The sequence below is a fragment of the Somniosus microcephalus genome, chromosome 10 (genome assembly GCF_052327205.1).
Source record: "Somniosus microcephalus isolate GS21.2 chromosome 10, FLI_Smic_1.0, whole genome shotgun sequence".
In the NCBI taxonomy this organism is placed as follows: Eukaryota; Metazoa; Chordata; class Chondrichthyes; order Squaliformes; family Somniosidae; genus Somniosus; species Somniosus microcephalus.
In genome coordinates this window covers 122933857-122955178 of record NC_140996.1, presented here as the reverse complement: position 1 = coordinate 122955178, position 21322 = coordinate 122933857, and the positions used below count along the sequence as shown (strand labels likewise).

Below are 21322 nucleotides of genomic sequence, written 5' to 3'. Positions count from 1 at the left end.
CTGAATATCGAATACCCCTGGATGTTGAGTTCCCAGTCTTGGCCATCCTTGAGCCACGTTTCCGTAATCCCAACCAAATCATATTTGTTTACCTCTATTTGCGCAGCCAATTCATCCACCTTATTACAAATGCTCCTCGCATTAAGACACAAAGCCTTCAGGCTTGTTTTTTTAGCGCTCTTAGACCTATTAGAATTATTATTTACTGTGGCCACGTTTGATTTAAACCGTTGATTTCTCTGACTGCCACTTTTGTTTTTCTCCTTCCTATCTTTTGCTTTTATCCCTGTTTCCCTTTCCTCTGTCTCCCTGCTCAGGTTCCCAACCCCCTGCCATTTTAGTTTCAACCCCCCCGAACAGTGCTAGCAAACCTCCCCGCAAGGATATTTGTCCCGTTCTGATTCAGGTGCAACCCGTCCGACTTGTACAAGCTCCACCTTCCCCAGAAGCAGGCCCAGTGATCCAGGAAACTAAAGCCCTCCCTCCTGCACCAACTCTTTAGCCACGCATTCCTCTGCTCTATCCTCCTATTCCTATACTCACTAGCACGTGGCACCAGGAGTAATCCAGAGATTACAACCTTTGAGGTCCTGCTCTTTAATCTGCTACCTAGCTCCCTAAATTCTTGCTGCAGGACCTCATCCCTCTTCCTACCCATGTCATTGGTCCCAATGTGAACCACAACCTCTGACTGTTCCCCCTTCAGAATGCCCTGCAGCCGTTCAGTGACATCCTTGACCCTGGCACCAGGGAGGCAACAAACCATCCTGGAGTCACGTCTACGGCCACAGAAACGCCTCTCTGTTCCCCTTACGATAGAATCCCCTACCACTATTGCTCTCCCACTCTTTTTCCTCCCTTCCTGAGCAGCAGAAGCACCCCTGGTGCCAGGAAGTTGGCTGCTGCTGCCTTCCTCTGGTAAGTCATCCCCCTCAACAGTATCCAAATCGGTATACCTGTTTGAGAGGGGGATGGCCACAGGGGTCCCCTGCACTACCTGCCTGCCTCTACTGCTCTGCCTGATGGTCACCCATTTCCCTTCTGCCTGTGCAGCCCTTAACCTGCGGTGTGACCAACTCAGTAAACGTGTTTTCCACGACCCTCTCAGCATCGTGAATGCTCCAAAGCCCATCCATCTGCAGCTCCAGCGCCGCAATGCGGTCTGCTAGTAGCTGCAGCTGGATGCATTTCTGGCACACATGGTCGTCAGGGACACAGGCAGCGTCCCTGAATTCCCACATAGAGCAAGAGGAGCATAACACGGGGCTGGGCTGTCCTGACATGACTTACCCTTTAATTAATTTAAATTAATTCACTACCACCAATTAAAGAGAAACTCTAGGGCGCTTGTATGGTTTACCAACAGTCCCCGCTACACCAGAAAGACCTTAGCAACTATAAACCACAGAGTTAAAGTTTAAAAAATAGAGAAATACTCACCAACCAATCACTTACCTGCTCCCTGGTGACATCACACTCTGATTACTTTTTACCTCTCTCCCCGCTGCTGAGTTGGCAAGCCTCGCTGCTCCCTGGTCCGAACTGGTCGGGCCTCGCTGCTTGCGCCGGTTTTTATACCGCGCTCCTCGTCTCGCTGGTCCGAACTGGTCGGGCCCCGCTGCTCGCGCCGGTTTTTATACCGCACTCCTTGCCTCGCTGCTCCCTGGTCCGAACTGGTCGGGCCTCGCTGCTCGCGCCGGTTTTTTTACCGCGCTCCTCGTCTCGCTGGTCCGAACTGGTCGGGCCCCGCTGCTCGCGCCGGTTTTTATACCGCGCTCCTCGCCTCGCTGCTCCCTGGTCCGAACTGGTCGGGCCTCGCTGCTCGCGCCGGTTTTTATACCGCGCTCCTTGCCTCGCTGCTCCCTGGTCCGAGGCGGGGAAAAAATCAAGTTTTAAAGAAAAAAATATATATACCTGTATTGTTGGTAGTTAGTATTTTAGCAATGGAAATTTAAATGTTATTTCTCAAATCAACTCGAGTCTCTGATGCAACAAATTAGCTGGAAGGTTCCCCCAATGCACTTGCCTGCTCTCGTAGGCTTCAGCCTTGTATAGCAAGCTTCCTGCCCGAAAGGCCATCAGGCTGTCTGTGGGCAGGAACCCCACTTGATGGAGCCTTGCAGTTAAATTCTGCAGGACATTCGGGAAATCTGTTCTTCTGAGTTTCCCGACCGTACAACAGATTCCCCCTCCCCTGCACAGAACTTGCCTCCAGGCTAAAATCCAGGCCTCTAATTCTAACTACTTTATCAGAAAACACTTTTTTAGGACTAACCTTTGATTTCGAAACAGAAATTGGTACTCCGTAAAGTTCTATAGTGTAAAAAGAATAAAATTGACACAACTGTGTGCAAAAATCTGTTTCTACTTTTCTGCCTGCAAAATAAGCTCACGCTGCATCAGCTGACCTGCTGAATCCTAGCTCCTCTGAGCACTTTCCTGAATACTTGCCTAGCTCATTCTATATATCTTTGGGGAGCAATTGTGTGATTTAGGCGAAAGAGTCCCATGTCTGTGAGAGCCTGACACCAACTACTGTACAGTGAAACTAATTCATCCGAACTGCTTAAGCAACTTAGTTAGTTGCATTTCAAACATATTGATGTTAATTGAGATTTAACTAATGTATGCAATAACAGACAATTTAGCAGATAGTCAGTTTCTTCCAACAGTTTTCACACTGTAAACTGTATTTAGTTTATGGTATTTCCTGAAACAAGTGACTACAGATAAAACTTCAAACTCTCTGAAACTGACATTAGAGTTCACATTCTTTCCTGGCGTGGTGCATTTTGAACATGTGATATCAAAATGGTGATCAGGGACTGTAAAATGGAACGGGTTAGCATTTCTAGTGGTGTTGACAAAAGCTCTGAGGGTGAGGAGCTCAGTCAGTTTCACAATAGTTCACGGTATTGAATGCTACGTGCCCAATATTGCTGCAGTTCCTTCTTGATTTTATTTTCCTGTTATTTTAGTTACTATTTGTCACGTATATATTCAAGTTGTGTTGTACAGTTATGATGAGTGCATGTTGTTTATTGTAAGTTTAATTCTTTTGTGTTCATCAAATGATATTAGTGCTGATAAATTGAACTCTTTTTTTTCCAATTTTAGGCACTCTTGTGTCAACATTGGTTATTTCCAGGTTAAGTATAGATACAGAGTAAAGCTTCCTTTGCACCAACAACATGGTTTTTAACGGTGAAGAGGAGCCCCCCCCCCCCCCCCACCCCCTTACTGACTAATGGGACATTTTTCTTTTTCCTACACCAACTATCCTGTGACCCCCCCCCCCCCCCCCCCAAGTGTGCTGAATATGGGGAAGATTTTCTTTTGTTGAAGGTCCATGCCCATTCGAACTGGGTTGAGGTTGCTCAAACTCATTTTACACCAGTTACTTATAGCCAACCAATGGAGATTTCCATGCATGACTATGCTGGATTGGAACCCAGGTCTCTGTCCAACTCACTCTTATTACCCAGTAACCCAACATGTATTACTGTACTTTTAATGGAAACTATTTTATATGTTTGTATTCTATGGGGAGAAAATCATATAATCTCTAGTATTGCTTGACGTTTCCACTACTAATAGTCTTCCCTACGCCTTGCACCCTCACCTCTAACGAGCAGTACAAGGATCTCATGGATTACTTTGTCACCAAGATAGAAACCATCCATTCTTCTGCTTCCCTGCTTACTTGTCATCCTAGCCCAGAACCCCCAACTCTTTCAACTTTCTCTTTCATCTCTTCTTTCCCTTCTCTTTACACCCACACCATCTTGTCCATGAGACTCGCTTCCAGCTCCATTTCACTAAACTGTTGACCACCCAACTACCCTCTCTGGCCCCAATGCTAGATGACATTGTAAAAGGTTACTTCTCCTCGAGCACTCTTCCCCTCGCTATCAAATTTGCTCCTCAAAAATCCCACCCTCAACCAACGTTCCCGCTAAGCTGCACGGCCGCGCACCGGTCTGGACGTCCCGCACAGGCTGCTCACTGGCTTTTCAATGCAAGAAACTACACATGCGTGAAAATTTGAATGGGCCACACACCAAAAAAATTACAGGGAACATTGCCCTCAACCCCTCTGACCTTGCAAATTACAGCCCCATCTCCAAATTCCTTTTCCTCTCAAGTCTGTGTAAATGTTGTCGCCTCCACCCCCCCCTAAATCCATGCCTATATCTCCTGCAACTCCCTGTTTGAATCCCTCCAGTCAGGTTTTCCACAGCACCAAAACAGCCCAAACTAAAATCCTGAACAACATTATCTGTGACTGGTGCATTATCTCTTCCTCGCCCTCCTCTGCAACCTTTCACACCATCTTCCAATACCTCCCCTCTGTTGCCCTCGTTTAGTTCCTTCCTTGCCTATCTGATCATAACCGGAGCATTTCTGCAATATCTTCTCTTCCAACCCCTACACCATTACCTCAAGAGTTATTCAAGGATCTATCCATGGCCCTATCCTCTTCCTCATCTACTTGCTATGCCTTGACTATATCATCTGCAGAGATGGGTCAGTTTCCACAGGTACGTTAATGACGCCCAGCTGTACCAACATTCAATCATGGATTTGCTCCACTAAACATTGGGACACCAAACCCATTGCCACAAACTCCACACCTATGTATTGATTCCATCCCCCTCTCCAGCCACCGTTTCCAGCTGAATCAGACTGTTCGCAACCTAATTGTCTTATTTAACCCCCAGCTAAGCTTCTGACCCCATATCCTCTCTCTGAGAATCCCTACTTCTACCTCTAACATCACTCGCTTCTGCCCATCTACTGTTGAAACCCTCATCTGTGCCCTTGCCACCTTCAGGCTTGACTATTCCAATGGTCTCCTGGCTAGCCTATTACAACCATATTTCTCTAGTCTTTGGCATTGTCTCTCAGATCATTTACAAAATTATTTCAGTGGCAATGAACACTCCTTCCCTATTTGTAGAACCTTGCAGTAGCATAATTTCTGACCGTGACTGGTGCTATGGAGATCTTCGAAAGAAAGACAGGCTTGCATTTATATAGCGCTTTTCACGACCTCTAGTCATCCCAAAGTGCTTTACAGCCAATTAAGTACTTTTGAAGTGTAGTCACTGTTGTAATGTAGGAAATGTGACAGCCAATTTGCGCACTGCATGGTCCCACAAACAGCAATGTGATAATGACCAAATAAACTGTTTTTGTGATGTTTGAGGGACAGATATTGGCCAGGACACTGGGAATAACTCCTCTGCTCTTCGAGATAGTGCCATGCAAGCTTTAACATCCACCTGAGAGCAGACAAGGCCTCTGTTTAACGTCTCATCCGAACGACGGCACCTACGACAGTGCAGCATTCCCTCAGCTCTGCATTGGAGTGTCAGCCTAGATTTTTGTGCTGAAGTCTTGGAGTGGGACTTGAACCCACAACCTTCTGACTCTGGAGAGAGTGCTACCAATTGAGCCATGGTTGACACTCAAATTCTAGTGCAGTCTTAAAGTCCTTGAAATTACAGTGCAAGATAAACCTGCTGAAAATAAATTGCTTAATGCCTGTTAAAATACTGGACGTTTTCACATGAAATTCCACTATTTGTTCAATGTTTTAACAGGCATTGAACCATTTATTTTAAGTGGGTTAATCCCTCTGTTAAAATTCTCACTTAGGCAGTCCCTCGGAACCGAGGATGACTTGCTTCCATACTAAAAATGAGTTCTCGGGTGACTGAGTCCAATGCGGGACCTACAGTCTCTATCACAGGTGGGGCAGACGGTGGTTGAAGGGGCAGGTGGGTGGGGTGCTTGGGTTGATGTGCGCTCCTTCCGTTGTTTGCGCTTGGCTTCCGCTTGCTCCCGGTGAAGAGACTCGAGGTGTTCACAAATAGCTCACAAGGAAATTCCATATGAACATGTTAAATCTGGTTCTTATTTCAGGATAGAGAGCGAGTTATAATCACTTATTTAATACTTTAAGTACATTTTTCTTTTGTTTGTCAGTTATGGTATTCGAGTTTGAATCTTCTAAAATTTTGAATGAAGCAGTTCTGAAGAAAAAACATACATTTCTTACAAACTCTGCAAAACGAGTGGAGGATGTGAAAAGAAAGGAAAGATCTGGAGTAGTGAAGTCTGTTGAACAACACATGAAACCAATTCCTTTAAAACAGGAACAGACTTCTTTGCCTGGTAAGAATTGTGCTGCATATTTTTTGCTATTCTTTGCTCACATGAGTTGATATACTGAGCTACCTCATTTACTTTCCTGTACTAACCAGCATCATCATCAGTGGCAGCTCATTTGAAGATGGTGGGTGAAGTGAAAGTTTCTACTCCAGAGGACAGAAAGGCTGTAGAAGTAGAGATGCGACAAAGAACACTCCGGTATAGTAGAAGCGGTTGTAAAATTCTCTGTTTAAACTTTTTAACTCCCTTATTGGTATGATTCGTTTGATTTAAAAAAAAAAAAACCTGGTCACAATTGGAGTTTGGACATCCTTTGCTGTGCAGCATTGTTACTTTAATCATTTTAGATCAGATTTCATATTAAGGTTTAGCCATATATGGAAACCTAATCCGCCAACTGATGGGCCACAGACCGAGTCTTAAGTGTGACCAGATCTGATTTCAAACAGTGGTTTATGTTTCAGTACATCAACAACAACTTGCATTTCTATAGCGCCTTTAACATAGTAAAACATCACAAGACACTTCTCTGGAGTGTATCAAACAAAATTTGACAGAGCTAGGGGTTGCGAAGGGGCGGAAAGTTTCCGGAAATTTTCCAAGGGAAGTTTAGCTTGGGAATTTTGCCCAAAACACATTGTTATAAATCTCATCATCAAGAAACTACTTATGAAATAACGCTGGCCAGCCAGCTGGTGGCGCCGTCCAAGGAGTATAAATACTCGGGCATGGGCCCCAGCTTTCCAGGGACATTTTGTAAGACGAGCTAGTGGAAATACAACTAGACTTCCATGTTCTGAAACAAGTTGATTAAAGCCTTGCTTTATGCTCAAACCAAGTGCGTAGTGAGTTTTATTACGTCACACATACTAGCATAATACAGGAAACTTTCTGGTATCCGGCACTGACGGGACCGAGCTGGTGCCGTACCATTAAAACTGCCGTAGAAACCAGCGCTAATGTTAAAACATACGGAGCTTTTGAGCTCTGTGTGAATCAACAAACCCTGTTGCTTAGCAACAGCTTCAAAACAGTCGGCCGCAGCTTAAAAGCATCTCTGTAGCTAAGCAACAGCTTCAGCTAGACCTTGCAGAGCCTGACTGGAAAAAAAAAAGCAACGAGAAGTAAAAAAACTTATAGGAAACGGCTCCTGAATTTTGCCGGTAGATAGAGCTTTCCGGACATTTTAACCTCCGGTTAAACGAAAGTTTCCTGTATTGTTTTTTTTTGTATTTCTTTCATTTTTTTCCCCACAGGTCCTCTCTTAAAATTACTAACAGAGGTGGAATCTTAATTATTAAGTAATTTCTTATTATATGTTTATCTTACTTGGCTTGTTTTAATAATTACCAGTTTTGTGTGTAACTGTGAACAAATGTGTCCTGATTGGTTGGATGAGCGATTAGCTCCCTCTGTTGGTGATGTAGCGTCGTGCGTGCACAGGTCATGTTTCCATCACAGGGAGCCTCAGGAAAAAATTACTCACCCTGTTGCAATCGTGCTGATCGACCGCAGTTCGACACAGACGAATGCCCTTTATTTCTCTGCATAGAACAATGCCACGTTTACCGTCGGATGTGTGGAAGCATTTTATCCCAGGCATTAAAGATGGAAAGACTGTGTACACGTGCAAACACTGTACAAAGCCATATGTAAAGAATGCCACAAAGATGCAGCAGCATTTATCCAAATGCAACAACTTCACTCAAAGCTCACAGCAGTCAGCCCAGAGTTCCTCTGCTTCCATTCAAGAAGATGATGGTTCTCATTCAGCATCAGGCTCCTTATCAGCAACTCCTGGCCCACTTGGAAGGTTCTTTGATACAATGGATAACCATAGCCAGAAGAATGCAGATGAGTGCCTTGCTCGAGCTGTATATGCGACAGGCTCACCCCTCATGCTCGCAGCCAATGTGTACTGGAAGAGATTTTTCAATGTTATTTGCCCTGCATACTGTCCTCCCACCAGACATAAAAACATAGAAGATAGGAGCAGGAGTAGGCCATTCGGCCCCTCGAGCCTGCTCCGCCATTCAATGAGATCATGGCTGATCATCCAAATTCAGTACCCTGTCCCTGCCTTCTCCCCATATCCCTTGATCCCTTTAGCCTTAAGAAATATATCCAACTCTTTCTTGAATATATTTAATGAATTGGCCTCCACGGCCTTCTGTGGTAGAGAATTCCACAGGTTCACCACTCTCTGGGTGAAGAAATTCCTCCTCATATCTGTCTTAAATGGCTTACCCCTTATCCTTAGACTGTGACCCCTGGTTCTGGACTCCCCGGCCATCGGGAACATCCTTCCTGCATCCAGTCTGTCCAGTCCTGTTAGAATTTTATAAGTTTCAATGAGATCCCCTCTCATTCTTCGAAACTCCAGCAAGTATAAGCCCAATCGACCCAATCTCTCCTCATACGTCATTCCTGCCATCCCAGGTATCAGTCTGGTGAATCTTTGCTGCACTCCCTCCATGGCAAGAACATCCTTCCTCAGATAAGGCGACCAAAACTGCACACAGTACTCAAGGTGTGGTCTCACCAAGGTCCTGTACAACTGCAGCAAGACATCCTTGTTTTTGTACTCGAACCCTCTCACTACGAAGGCCAACATACCATTTGCCTTCTTAACCGCCTGCTGCACCTGCATGCTTACCTTCAGCGACTGGTGCACAAGGACACCCAGGTCTCGTTGCACTTCCCCTTCTCCCAATCTATTGCCGTTCAGATAATAATCTGCCTTCCTGGTTTTGCCACCAAAGTGGATAACCTCGCATTTATCCACATTGGGCAGAAGCATGGCAGATGCAGTATAATCACCCAACCTGTCCAAATCATCCTGGAGTTTCTCGGCATCCTCCTCACAGCACACACGCCCACCCAGCTTTGTGTCGTCTGCAAACTTGGAGATATTACATCTAGTTCTCTCGTCCAGATCATTTATATATATATTGTGAATAGCTGGGGTCCTAGGACCGATCCCTGCGGTACCCCACTAGTCACTGCCTGCCACTCAGAAAAAGAGCCGTTTATTCCAACTCTTTGCTTCCTGTCTGCCAACCAGTTCTTTATCCAAGTCAGTACCTTGCCCCCAATCCCATGTGCCTTAACTTTACACACTAATCTCTTTATGCGGGACCTTATTGAAAGCCTTCTGAAAGTCCAAATACACCACATCCACTGGTTCTCCCTTATCCTACCAGTTACACCCTCAAAAAATTCCAGTAGATTAGTCAAGCACGATTTACCTTTTGTAAATCCATGTTGACTTTGTCCGACCCTGTCACTGTTTTCCAAGTGCTCTGCTATTACATCTTTTATAATGGACTCTAGCATTTTCCCCACTACTGATGTCAGGCTTACCAGTCTTAAGTCCCTGTTTTCTTTCTACCACATGTTTTGTCTACTTATTTGCTGGAGGCTGGGTATAACAGAGTCCAAGGAAAGCTTAAAGAAATGATAGAGATGGCAGACTGTGGTGCAGTTATCTCAGATGGGTGGTCAAATGTACGAGGGGAGGGCATCATAAACTACATTGTCTCCATTCCTCTCCCAGTGTTCTTCAAGAGCACAGACACAAAGGACAACAGACACACAGGCACATATATTGCTGATTAGCTGAAAGCGGTCATCAACGATCTTGGATCACAAAAGGTCTTTTGTAGTTACTGACAATGCTGCGAATATGAAGGTTGCTTGGGCTCAAGTGGAGGAAGCCTACCCTCATATTACGTCTATTGGGTGCATAGCTCATGGGCTCAACCTGCTCCTCAAGGAGGACATGGGTTTGAGAACCATGGAAACACTGTACAAGAGAGCCAAGCAAGTTGTTAAGTATGTCAGGGGAAAACAGGTAGTTGCAGCAACCTACAACTCCAAGCAAATGACAAAGAACAAGAACACCACACTGAAGCTGCCCAACAACACTAGATGGGGTGGTGTTGTCATAATGTACAACAGCCTTCTGGAGGGTAAGGAGTCACTGCAAGAAATGGCAATATCCCAGTCTGGGGATATGGAAACCACCATCAAGAAAATACTGCTGGATGATGTGTTTTGGGAGAGTGGTTAGCAGCCTTAAACTACTCTCACCAGTAGCATCTGCAATTGCTCAGATTGAAGGAGATGACGCTGTCTTGTCAGATGTTCTCAGGCTTGTTGCTGATTTAAAAGAACAAATCAGCATTGCCCTACCCACATCCCTGCTGCTCAAAGCAGAGGAGAAGGCAATTGTTCAATTGATACAGACGCGTCAAGAATTTTGTGTCAAGCCGATTCATGCTGCAGCATACATGCTGGACCCAAAGCATGTTGGGAGACCAATACTTTCTGGAGAACAGATCAACAGCGCTTACAGTGTGATTTCTACCCTCTCACACCATCTCAATCTGGATGTGGGCAAAGTTCTGGGAAGTCTGGCAAAGTTCTCTACCAAGCAAGGTCTTTGGAATGGGGATGGGATATGGGAATCATGCAAGCATATCAGTGCACATACCTGGTGGAAGGGACTTTGTGCATCTGAGGCCCTGTCACCTATTGCATCGGTGATACTCCAAATCCCACCTTCGTCAGCGGCCTCTGAACGAAACTGGTCACTTTTTGGGAATACGCATACAAAGGTACACAACAGGCTGACTAACGAGAGTGGAGAAACTGGTGGCTATCCGGGCGAACCTACAACTTATTCAGCCAGATACAGATGTGTCCACCACACAGCCAGACAGTGATACAGAGGAGGAAATGGACACGTCAGAGCCAGAGTCAGAGAATCGGGAGGAGCAATGATGAGTAGAAGACTAAGACGACTCATGAGTAGAAGACTCAAAGGGACAAAATAAGGACAAATTGCAGGCTAAATAAGCTGACGCTCTTTTTATTTTATTTTAGATGGGTCTTTTTGTGGGGGTTCAATAAAGTTTAAAATTATAACCTAAATCAAGTTTTGAAAGCCTGTTTTTATTTGTATGGAACAGTATGTCTATTTTGATGACAAAGATAATATAAGGGTCAGAGACAAAAACCATCAGTGTGCAAAAAAACTCTAAATTCCCATGGAAAGTTTTCTCTTTTAAAAATTCCTGGAATTTTGCAACCCTACACCGAGCCCCAAGATATTGGGTTAGGTGAGCAAAAGCTTGGTCAAAGAGGTAGGTTTTAAGGAGCGTCTTCAAGGAAAGAGATAGCAAAATACTGCAGATGTTGGAAATCCGAACAGAAAATGCTGGAAAAACTCAGCAGGTCAGGCAACATCCGTGGAGAGAAATTTGAGTTGACGTTTCGGGTCGAACCCTTCTTCAAAACTGGAAAGAAAAGAAACTAGATCGAAGGCAGGGCTGCGATCGGACAAAAGAATAAAAGAAACAAAAGAAGTAAAAGAGATTAGAAGCTAGACAAGATGGTAATAGGCTGAGATTAGGTGTAAAGTGTACTGGCAGGGCAAGAGATAGCTGCCAGGTGTGAGAGAGAAACAAAAGGAAAGGGGGGGGGGGGAAAGGAGTGGAAAAATTACAAGAAAAAATGAAATGGGGGCCGAGCTTATGATCTGAAATTGTTGAACTCGATATTGAGTCCGGAAGGCTGCAGAGTGCCTAATCGGAAGATGAGGTACTGTTCCTCGAGTTTACGTTGAGCTTCCGTGGAACAATACAAGAGGCCAAGGACGGTGAGGTCCGAGTGGGAATGGAGCGGTGAATTAAAATGACAGGCGACCGGAAGCTCGGGGTCACCCTTACGGACTGAACGGAGGTGTTCCGCAAAGCGGTCACCCAATCTGCGTTTGGTCTCCCCAATGTAGAGGAGACCGCATCGTGAGCAGCGAATACAGTATACTAGATTGCGAGCAGTACAAGTAAATCGCTGTTTCACCTGGAAGGGGTGTTTGGGGCCCTGGACAGTGGGAAGGTATAGGGGCAGGTGTTACATCTCCTCCGCTTGCACGGGAAAGTACCAGGCGAAGGTGAAGGGCTGTTTGGGGTGATAGAGGAGTGGACTAGGGTGTCTCGGAGGGAGCGGTCCCTGCGGAATGCTGAAAGGGGAGGGGAGGGGAAGATACGTTTGGTGGTGGGATCACTTTGGAGGTAGCGGAAATGCCGGAGGATGATCCGTTGAATGTGGAGGCTGGTGGGGTGAAAGGTGAGGACAAGGGGAACCCTATCGTGATTCCGGGGGGGAGGGGCAGGGGTGAGGGCAGAAGTGCGGGAGATAGAACTGACACGGTCGAGGGCAGTGTCAACCACGGTAGAGGGGAATCCTCGGTTGCGGAAAAAGGAAGACATGTCTGAAGCACTGGTGTGGAAGGTGGCATCGTCGGAGCAGATACGGCGGAGACGGAGAAACTGGGAGAATGGAATAGAGTCCTTACAGGAGGCAGGGTGGGAGGAAGTGTAGTCCAGGTAGCTGTGGGAGTCAGTGGGCTTGTAGTGAATATTGGTCGATAACCTATCCCCAGAGATGGAGACGGAGAAGTCGAGGAAGGGAAGGGAAGAGTCAGAGATGGACCATGTGAAGGTGAGGGAAGGGTGGAAATTGGAGGCAAAGTGAATGAAATTGTCAAGTTCGGGGTGAGAGCAGGAAACTGCACCGATACAGTCATCAATGTATCGGAAAAAGAGGTGAGGGAGGGGACCCGAGTAGGACTGGAACAAAGATTGTTCCATATAGCCCACGAAAAGGCAGGCATAGCTAGGACCCATGCCGGTACCCATGGCAACACCTTTGATTTGGAGGAAATGAGTGGAGTTAAAGGAGAAGTTGTTCAATGTGAGAACAAGTTCAGCCAGGCGGAGGAGGGTAGTGGTGGATGGGGACTGGTCGGGCCTCTGTTCAAGGAAGAAGCGGAGCGCCCTCAGGCCATCCGGGTGGGGGATGGAGGTGTAGAGGGATTGTACGTCCATGGTGAAAAGGAAGCGGTTGGGGCCAGGAAACTGGAAACTGTTAAAGTGGCGGAGGGCGTCCGAAGAGTCGCGGATGTAGGCGGGAAGAGACTGGACAAGGGGAGAAAAGATAGTCAAGATAGGAAGAGATAAGTTCCGTGGGGCAAGAACAGGCTGAAACGATGGGTCTACCAGGGCAGTCCTGTTTGTGGATCTTGGGAAGGAGGTAGAAGTGGGCTGTGCGGGGTTGGGGAACTATGAGGTTGGTGGCAGCGGGGGGAAGATCTCCAGAGGAATTGAGGTCAGTGACAGTCTTGGAAACGGTGGTTTGATGTTCGGTAGTGGGGTCATGGTCCAGGTGGAGGTAGGAGGAGGTGTCGGAGAGTTGCCGTTCAGCTTCCGCTAGGTAGAGGTCAGTACGCCAAACAACAACAGCACCACCCTTGTCAGCGGGTTTAATGACAATGTCAGGGTTGGATCTAAGAGAATGGAGTGCTGCAAGTTCAGGGGGAGGTAGGTTGGAGTGAGTGAGGGGAGCAGAGAAATGGAGACGGCCAATGTCACGGCGGCAGTTAGCCGCGACTCTTCGGACGCCCTCCGCCACTTTAACAGTTTCCAGTTTCCTGGCCCCAACCGCTTCCTTTTCACCATGGACGTACAATCCCTCTACACCTCCATCCCCCACCCGGATGGCCTGAGGGCGCTCCGCTTCTTCCTTGAACAGAGGCCCGACCAGTCCCCATCCACCACTACCCTCCTCCGCCTGGCTGAACTTGTTCTCACATTGAACAACTTCTCCTTTAACTCCACTCATTTCCTCCAAATCAAAGGTGTTGCCATGGGTACCGGCATGGGTCCTAGCTATGCCTGCCTTTTCGTGGGCTATATGGAACAATCTTTATTCCAGTCCTACTCGGGTCCCCTCCCTCACCTCTTTTTCCGATACATTGATGACTGTATCGGTGCAGTTTCCTGCTCTCACCCCGAACTTGACAATTTCATTCACTTTGCCTCCAATTTCCACCCTTCCCTCACCTTCACATGGTCCATCTCTGACTCTTCCCTTCCCTTCCTCGACTTCTCCGTCTCCATCTCTGGGGATAGGTTATCGACCAATATTCACTACAAGCCCACTGACTCCCACAGCTACCTGGACTACACTTCCTCCCACCCTGCCTCCTGTAAGGACTCTATTCCATTCTCCCAGTTTCTCCGTCTCCGCCGTATCTGCTCCGACGATGCCACCTTCCACACCAGTGCTTCAGACATGTCTTCCTTTTTCCGCAACCGAGGATTCCCCTCTACCGTGGTTGACACTGCCCTCGACCGTGTCAGTTCTATCTCCCGCACTTCTGCCCTCACCCCTGCCCCTCCTCCCCGGAATCACGATAGGGTTCCCCTTGTCCTCACCTTTCACCCCACCAGCCTCCACATTCAACGGATCATCCTCCGGCATTTCCGCTACCTCCAAAGTGATCCCACCACCAAACGTATCTTCCCCTCCCCTCCCCTTTCAGCATTCCGCAGGGACCGCTCCCTCCGAGACACCCTAGTCCACTCCTCTATCACCCCAAACAGCCCTTCACCTTCGCCTGGTACTTTCCCGTGCAAGCGGAGGAGATGTAACACCTGCCCCTATACCTTCCCACTGTCCAGGGCCCCAAACACCCCTTCCAGGTGAAACAGCGATTTACTTGTACTGCTCGCAATCTAGTATACTGTATTCGCTGCTCACGATGCAGTCTCCTCTACATTGGGGAGACCAAACGCAGATTGGGTGACCGCTTTGCGGAACACCTCCGTTCAGTCCGTAAGGGTGACCCCGAGCTTCCGGTCGCCTGTCATTTTAATTCACCGCTCCATTCCCACTCGGACCTCACCGTCCTTGGCCTCTTGTATTGTTCCACGGAAGCTCAACGTAAACTCGAGGAACAGTACCTCATCTTCCGATTAGGCACTCTGCAGCCTTCCGGACTCAATATCGAGTTCAACAATTTCAGATCATAAGCTCGGCCCCCATTTCATTTTTTCTTGTAATTTTTCCACTCCTTTCCCCCCCCCCCCCCTTTCCTTTTGTTTCTCTCTCACACCTGGCAGCTATCTCTTGCCCTGCCAGTACACTTTACACCTAATCTCAGCCTATTACCATCTTGTCTAGCTTCTAATCTCTTTTACTTCTTTTGTTTCTTTTATTCTTTTGTCCGATCGCAGCCCTGCCTTCGATCTAGTTTCTTTTCTTTCCAGTTTTGAAGAAGGGTTCGACCCGAAACGTCAACTCAAATTTCTCTCCACGGATGTTGCCTGACCTGCTGAGTTTTTCCAGCATTTTCTGTTGTTATTTCAAGGAAAGAGAGGCTGGGAAGTTTTGGGAGGGAATTCCAGTGCTTTGGACCTAGGCAGCTGAAGGCACAGCTACCAATGGTGGAGCGATTAAAATCGGATATACGCAAGAGGCCAGAATTGGCGGAGCTCAGAGATCTTGAAGGCTTGTAGGGATGGAGGTTAGAGATAGGGAGGGGCGAGGCCATGGAGGAATTTGACTACAAGGATTAGAATTTAAGTGTCATGATACAGGAAACTTTTGATATACCGGCACCTAAATAACCGGAAATCTCGGTTAACCGGCAAAATTCAGGAGTAGGTTCAGGTAAGTTTTATTACTTGCCTTCCTCGATCTGTTGCTGTGCAAGGGTGTGGCTGCAGCTGTTGCTAAGCTACAGAGACGCTTGGAACTTGTGGCCATTGTTCTGAACCTGTTGCTAAGCAACAGGGTTTGTTGCTTTATACGGAGCTCTCCGCTCCGTATCTTTTACTATAGCTTTCGGTTATCCGAAATTTTTGATGAACCGGCACCACGTCGGTCCCGTCGGTGCCGGATAAAAAAAAGTTTCCTGTAGTCATTTTGAAGGCTGTTGATATTGTGCAATAGTCTGGCAGTCATGTTAAATAGGTTAGTTAAATTTTTACAAATGTATTTTATGGGTTTTAATACAAAATTGAACTGGTCAGTATGGGTGGAGTAATGACTCAAACAACAGCTCTATATTATTATTGAAAGTAGATACCTAGGAAAATGAGATAATGGATTAACCGGGGGGGTTGGGGACGGCGGCATTTTTATGGTCCAGAAACCCGGAAGAATTGATTTCCCTTGGATCCTGCTGAATTTAACAGCAAGACCTGATTGCCATTTTTGGACTCCATTTCCCGACCGGAGCCAGCCAGATTGAGATGCTGGCTGGCTTTCGGGAGGGTAGGCATTCAGCACCAGGCCGCAGCCGCAGAGCACAGAGGAGGGTGGAAGAGGTTTGGGAAACCTGACCGGCCCACGTTAAAACTGAAATGGAGATAAAATCTGAGGCACGTGGCCTCATTAAATATTTAAATGAGCAATCCGCCTCCTGGGAGCAGGTTGGCCTCAGGTCCCATTTCCATTACACCCGGAAGTGGAAAGGTTTGAGGCAGGTTGGATTCAGGTTTGAGATTTTTTTTACATTTTTACTTCTCGCCACTTTTGGGGGTTAAAATTCCTCCCAATGAGTCTTTTATTCAGTACCATCAATGCCACTATGAAAAAAAATAAATGTAAACTATGTTTTGGAAATAATGTGGTTGGATTTTCTGCAAATCCCAAGGATAACTCCTTGCCCATGGGTGCTAGAATGAAATGGAAATCAGAAACTCATTTTTAACCTCTCCATTTCTGGTCTTGCTGCTCCTAATCACAAGTAGATAAAATCTAGTCCTGCACTTGAGTAACCCTGCACTTTCATATCAATACCATAATACTATAGTTCACAATTAGGATCTCTCTCTCTACCAAATTGGTTTCATGAATTTAGCTTAAATACTTGGAGAAACTAAGTTCTCTATTTGGATTTGTCTGTACCCTTGTATTAACATATTATTCATACTTTGCAGCTTCTACAGCCAGCTTGATGAGGTGAAAAACAGGAAAAAGGAGGTGACCAGACAAACGGTGTGTGCCAGGAATCGGGAAAAAGCAAAAGAATTCCAGAAGGTAAATATTCAGCCTGAATATTTCTTTGAGTCTAAAGAGAAATGACTTTGGAGGAATCCTTGTAAATTTTAGGAAGAATAATCCACCTACCACTTTTCTCGCCTTGCAGACCTCGGATTTCTTAGTTGTTAAAGGCAAATGGCCATGTTGGTGTGCTTTTTTTTTAGTAGCTATTACACTAAGTAGTAGTTGGAGTTGTTTTCCTCTCAGCTGATCTAATATTTTCTTCTATTACTGGTACCAACTGATTTGTTGTATATGGGCTTCATAATACCATTCTCTAGAAAAGGGGTTCTCAACCACAGCTCCATGGCTTCCTAGGGGTTCATGAGGAGATTTCAAGGGATCCACGCCACGGGAGATCAACTAGTTTTAGCAGGTGGCTTTGGGTGGATGTGTGGGGAAGTTAGCGGTGGAACCTGGGTTCTCCGGGTCTTCGGTGGCGGTAGAGGCGTGCTACCTGTGGGCGCTCCGCGAACCAATTGAGGGGCAGGCGAAGGAGGAGGAGGATGGAGTGGAGCTTCTGTGGGAAAGCAAAGACTTGGGGCCTGTCGCACACTGCCAAGCCAGCCCAGAGCCTCGGTCTCTGTTTTAAATCAGTGTGGGTGGGCCTGAGATGGGTGGGTGGGTGGGGGGGGGGGGGGAACACAATCACCCCGTATGAGCCATGGCAAAAGTGCAGGTGAACAATGTAGTAGTGCTTGACAGTCCGTAGCTGTTTTTTTAACCCTTTTTCAGTTCGAGATCCTGGAGGGCCTCCAGGCGCCGTAAAGTGGGTGGAAAGTTATCCCTGTTTGTGTTGAGGGGCTGAGGCCCAGTGAACTTTGACAGCTGCTAATGGCAATCGTGAGATGAACCCCAGCTCCGTCCCCTCACCCCCTTCCTTCTCGCCCCCCTTCTCTCCTCCCACTCCAACCTCTTCCACCCCCCCCGCCCCAGGGGGGTCCATGGAATTTTTATAACACGGGAGAGGGGCCTTGGAAGCAAAAAGGTTGAGAACCCCTGCTCTAGAACAACTATAATAGTTATTTGAGTACTTTTACCTTTTAATGTTGGAAAACAATATGGAGTATCTGCACAGGTTAGAAATTGCTGTGCATTGGGCCTGTTATTCAGCTGCAAAGCATACCACTTTAGCAGTGGGACCAGTGCGCGCAGGCATTGGTCTCACTGCTAAATTCATAGGGCCCTTTCTTTTAGGTGTATGTAAATTAGGTGGGGGGCTAACACCTGTTGAACAACCCCTTGGTGAAATTGGTCACAGTTGAGGGGACCTGCCCCACTCAGGATTTGACACCGGTCTTGGTAGCCGTCAACAAATGTAAGTTGAATTTTTTTAAGTTCCTGTGGAGTCAGGAGGAGCAAGAGTGCTCTAGCAGCTTCACTGGAGTCATGATCGCCAACCCTTCTGGGTCTTCCCAAGGGCCTCTGCTGGAGAGGCAGGCAGTCTTCGCTTAGTCAAGCTGCATGTGGAGGTATGACCAGTACTGCCAGGTCCCGCTGAGTATGCTGATGAGAATCGAGGACCAATATCCATCAATCCTCGAGCCTCTTGGTTCAGGCACAGTGCCGATTCTGAATCAGGCCCAGACCAATATCTACCCCTGCTTGTCTTGATCTTTCCAGTGAATTACTGATCTTTAAGCTATGCCATTTTGGAGAAACTCCAAATTTAACAGGTGGCCCCACTGAGAAAAAATTAGCTGGAATTTCACTTCACACTATTCTTGTGCACTTGGTAATGGCCATTTCTAGAACATCATGAGCAGAGGCGTGGAAACAAAACACTCACACTATCGACCGGGGATGGTGTCTGGCATGGGGATGGTGTCTGGCATGGGGAGATCCAAGAAAGCAGTAATTGAGAAAATATTCTTGTTTCTTAATGAAAATATTTAATGTGCCTTCACTGTTATTACTACAGCCAGTTTTTAAACTTTGGTATTGTACTTACTGAAAACAATGTTTCTGTTTTCCCCTAGAAAACTTTGGAAAAACTAAGAGCTAAAAAAGTGCATCAGTGATGCTTCTACGATCTTCAAATTAATCAAGAATAACTCCATTCCTAGCCACAAATACTTGTATAAATGTGTATATACTCCTCTTTGGTCTTTTTTTATTGTTTTATAATTACCTTATTGGTAATTTTATTTTTTTAAGCACCATCATATGAAGATGAGTCTGCAAATAGTGAATAGAATTTTAGATATTTTCTCTTGTAAATTTTGTATAATTCAGTGCCTTTTTTTATAAACAACGTTTCATATTTATCCATTTTATAGGTTAATTAATACAATTTTGTATAAAACTACATATTCCTTTATATAAATTTGGAAATTATTTCGTTTCTAGAATTGAATTACTTGCTAAATATGTCTTCTGTTCCAGTTTGTACCTCATCTGCAATATTACATTAGTCTTGTGTATGGAAACTTTAGTCAACTACTGGTTAGCCTTCCATTGTAATAATGCAAATAGGAGAAATCATACCTACGCTTTATCTGAATCTGTACAATGTGTATCCAGATGTATTAATTCTTGGATAAAATGCCACAAATAAAACTAGCAATTTGAGTTTGACTGCACTGACTGCTTTAGATTGATTTGATTTTTTAAACCATGAACTAATCATTCTATAAAGCTTTTGGCTGCACTTTCAATTATTTTATGAAAATTCTGATGGCAGACGAGGCCTTGGTCCTGGTCTTGCTAATATATAGCACTGTTAATTTATATCAAAAGTGTAGAGACACAATTCTTTTGTGTTTTTATTTTAGAAAAGGGATAGCTTCCAGGTTTGGGTCCTTAATTTCAAATGTATATGCCTTCTAAAAAAAAAAATACACTAACTTTTTTTAATTATGCAGATTTTAACCTTAAAAATAAATTAGCAATATACCTGCCAATGGCTAACCTCCTCCTAATTGTGGAGTAATGATGGCTGCAAGACTTTGAAATTCACTGCTTCATCATTTACCTTTCTGTCTTCTGCTGTGGGACTTCCATTTGTTTGCCTACTCTCCTATTCTACAGGGCACAATGAGAATTCCATGGGCAATATCCCTGTATCTTTGGCTGGATTTTAGCTCGGAGGTGCGTTCCATGTGGGGGTGCTGTTTTGAGGTCAGGAAACCCGGACTTGCGGGTTTCCCGAACATCCTGCAATTTTTTTTTTCTGTAGGTTTCTCGCCCAAAAACCGCCTGATTGACAGGTTGGATGTCTGTCGGGCAGGAACTCATACAGCACAAGGCCACAGCGATCTGGCTGAGAGCAGGTCGGTTTGGGGGGGAGGGGTGTCCAATGGTGGGGGTGGGAGCAGACAAAATGCTTGGGGGGGGGGGGGGGAGGGGGATGTTTATCTGGGTAGCTTATTAGGCCTGGAGGAAATGCTCCTGGTCCACAAGCAGTGCTGTAAAGGCACTTACCTCGTGAATTTAGCCTTTCTCGCCGCTTCACCTGCCTGGAAACCCAGCCACCTGTAGTTAAAAATAGAATTGCTGTTGAAGGCTCGTAGCCTCATTAAAATATTTAAATGACCATCCCAACTCCTGCGAGCAGATTGGTCACCCGCCCCTCATCCTGCCTCCGTTAACACCAGAAGTAGGCGGGTTGGGTTCCTGTTAAGTCCGTGAATGATTTAGACACGGACTAGCAGGAGTGAAAACAACAGATGTTTACTGGTGGAAGTCCATAACGAATCTAAACAACAGAGGCTCTCTAGCGCTTTTTATACAGGGGTGGTCACTGCCGGTACTGCAGTCTGAGACCAGTTATTCTCTTAAAGGTACATACACAACAATTCCTCCCCTTTTAGATAAACAGTACATAACATTCATTTAACAACTAAATGATAACGAATTACAATCACAATTACTGTTGCGAGATACATTGGTTAAGTTTAAGCAATTATAAGTTCAGTCTTTGAGGAGACTTCCTAATTCTGTCTGGATAACGCCTCTTTGGAGTATCAGGTTCTTCTGGCAATGTTGAGTCGGAATCAATGTCGTTGTTTGGTTCATCTTCCAATATTACCGGTTCTGCGGTAGCTGCAATTGGAACGTCGATTTCATTACCAGGTGTATCAGATCGTGGTGTGGAGTTGACGTTTTCCAGTGACTCTAGAATCTGGTCAGCATGGCGTCTTACAATGCTCTCCCCAACGTCCACGGTATACATGAGAGGTCCTTGTGTCCAAATCGTTCCTGGCTGCCATTTCTCAGTGCGGTAGTCCCGGGCCAAAACTGGTTGATC

General features: G+C 45.9%; 1 protein-coding gene across 4 annotated transcripts in view; it reads left to right on the top strand.

Annotated features, from left to right (window-relative positions):
• Positions 1 to 19655, top strand: part of cep295 (centrosomal protein 295) — a 168204-nt gene extending 148549 nt beyond the window's left edge. For 3 of the 4 annotated variants that reach the window (XM_085998787.1, XM_085998786.1, XM_085998785.1), the window contains 4 exons: positions 5992 to 6180; positions 6270 to 6375; positions 16971 to 17070; positions 19053 to 19655. In XM_085998787.1, the coding sequence (XP_085854913.1) occupies positions 5992 to 6180; positions 6270 to 6375; positions 16971 to 17070; positions 19053 to 19094 (437 nt within the window). In that variant the 3' untranslated portion in view covers positions 19095 to 19655. The remainder of the gene's footprint in view (positions 1 to 5991; positions 6181 to 6269; positions 6376 to 16970; positions 17071 to 19052) is intronic. The other variant, XR_015079724.1, reaches the window with a different exon arrangement.
• Positions 19656 to 21322: the final 1667 nt, after the last annotated feature.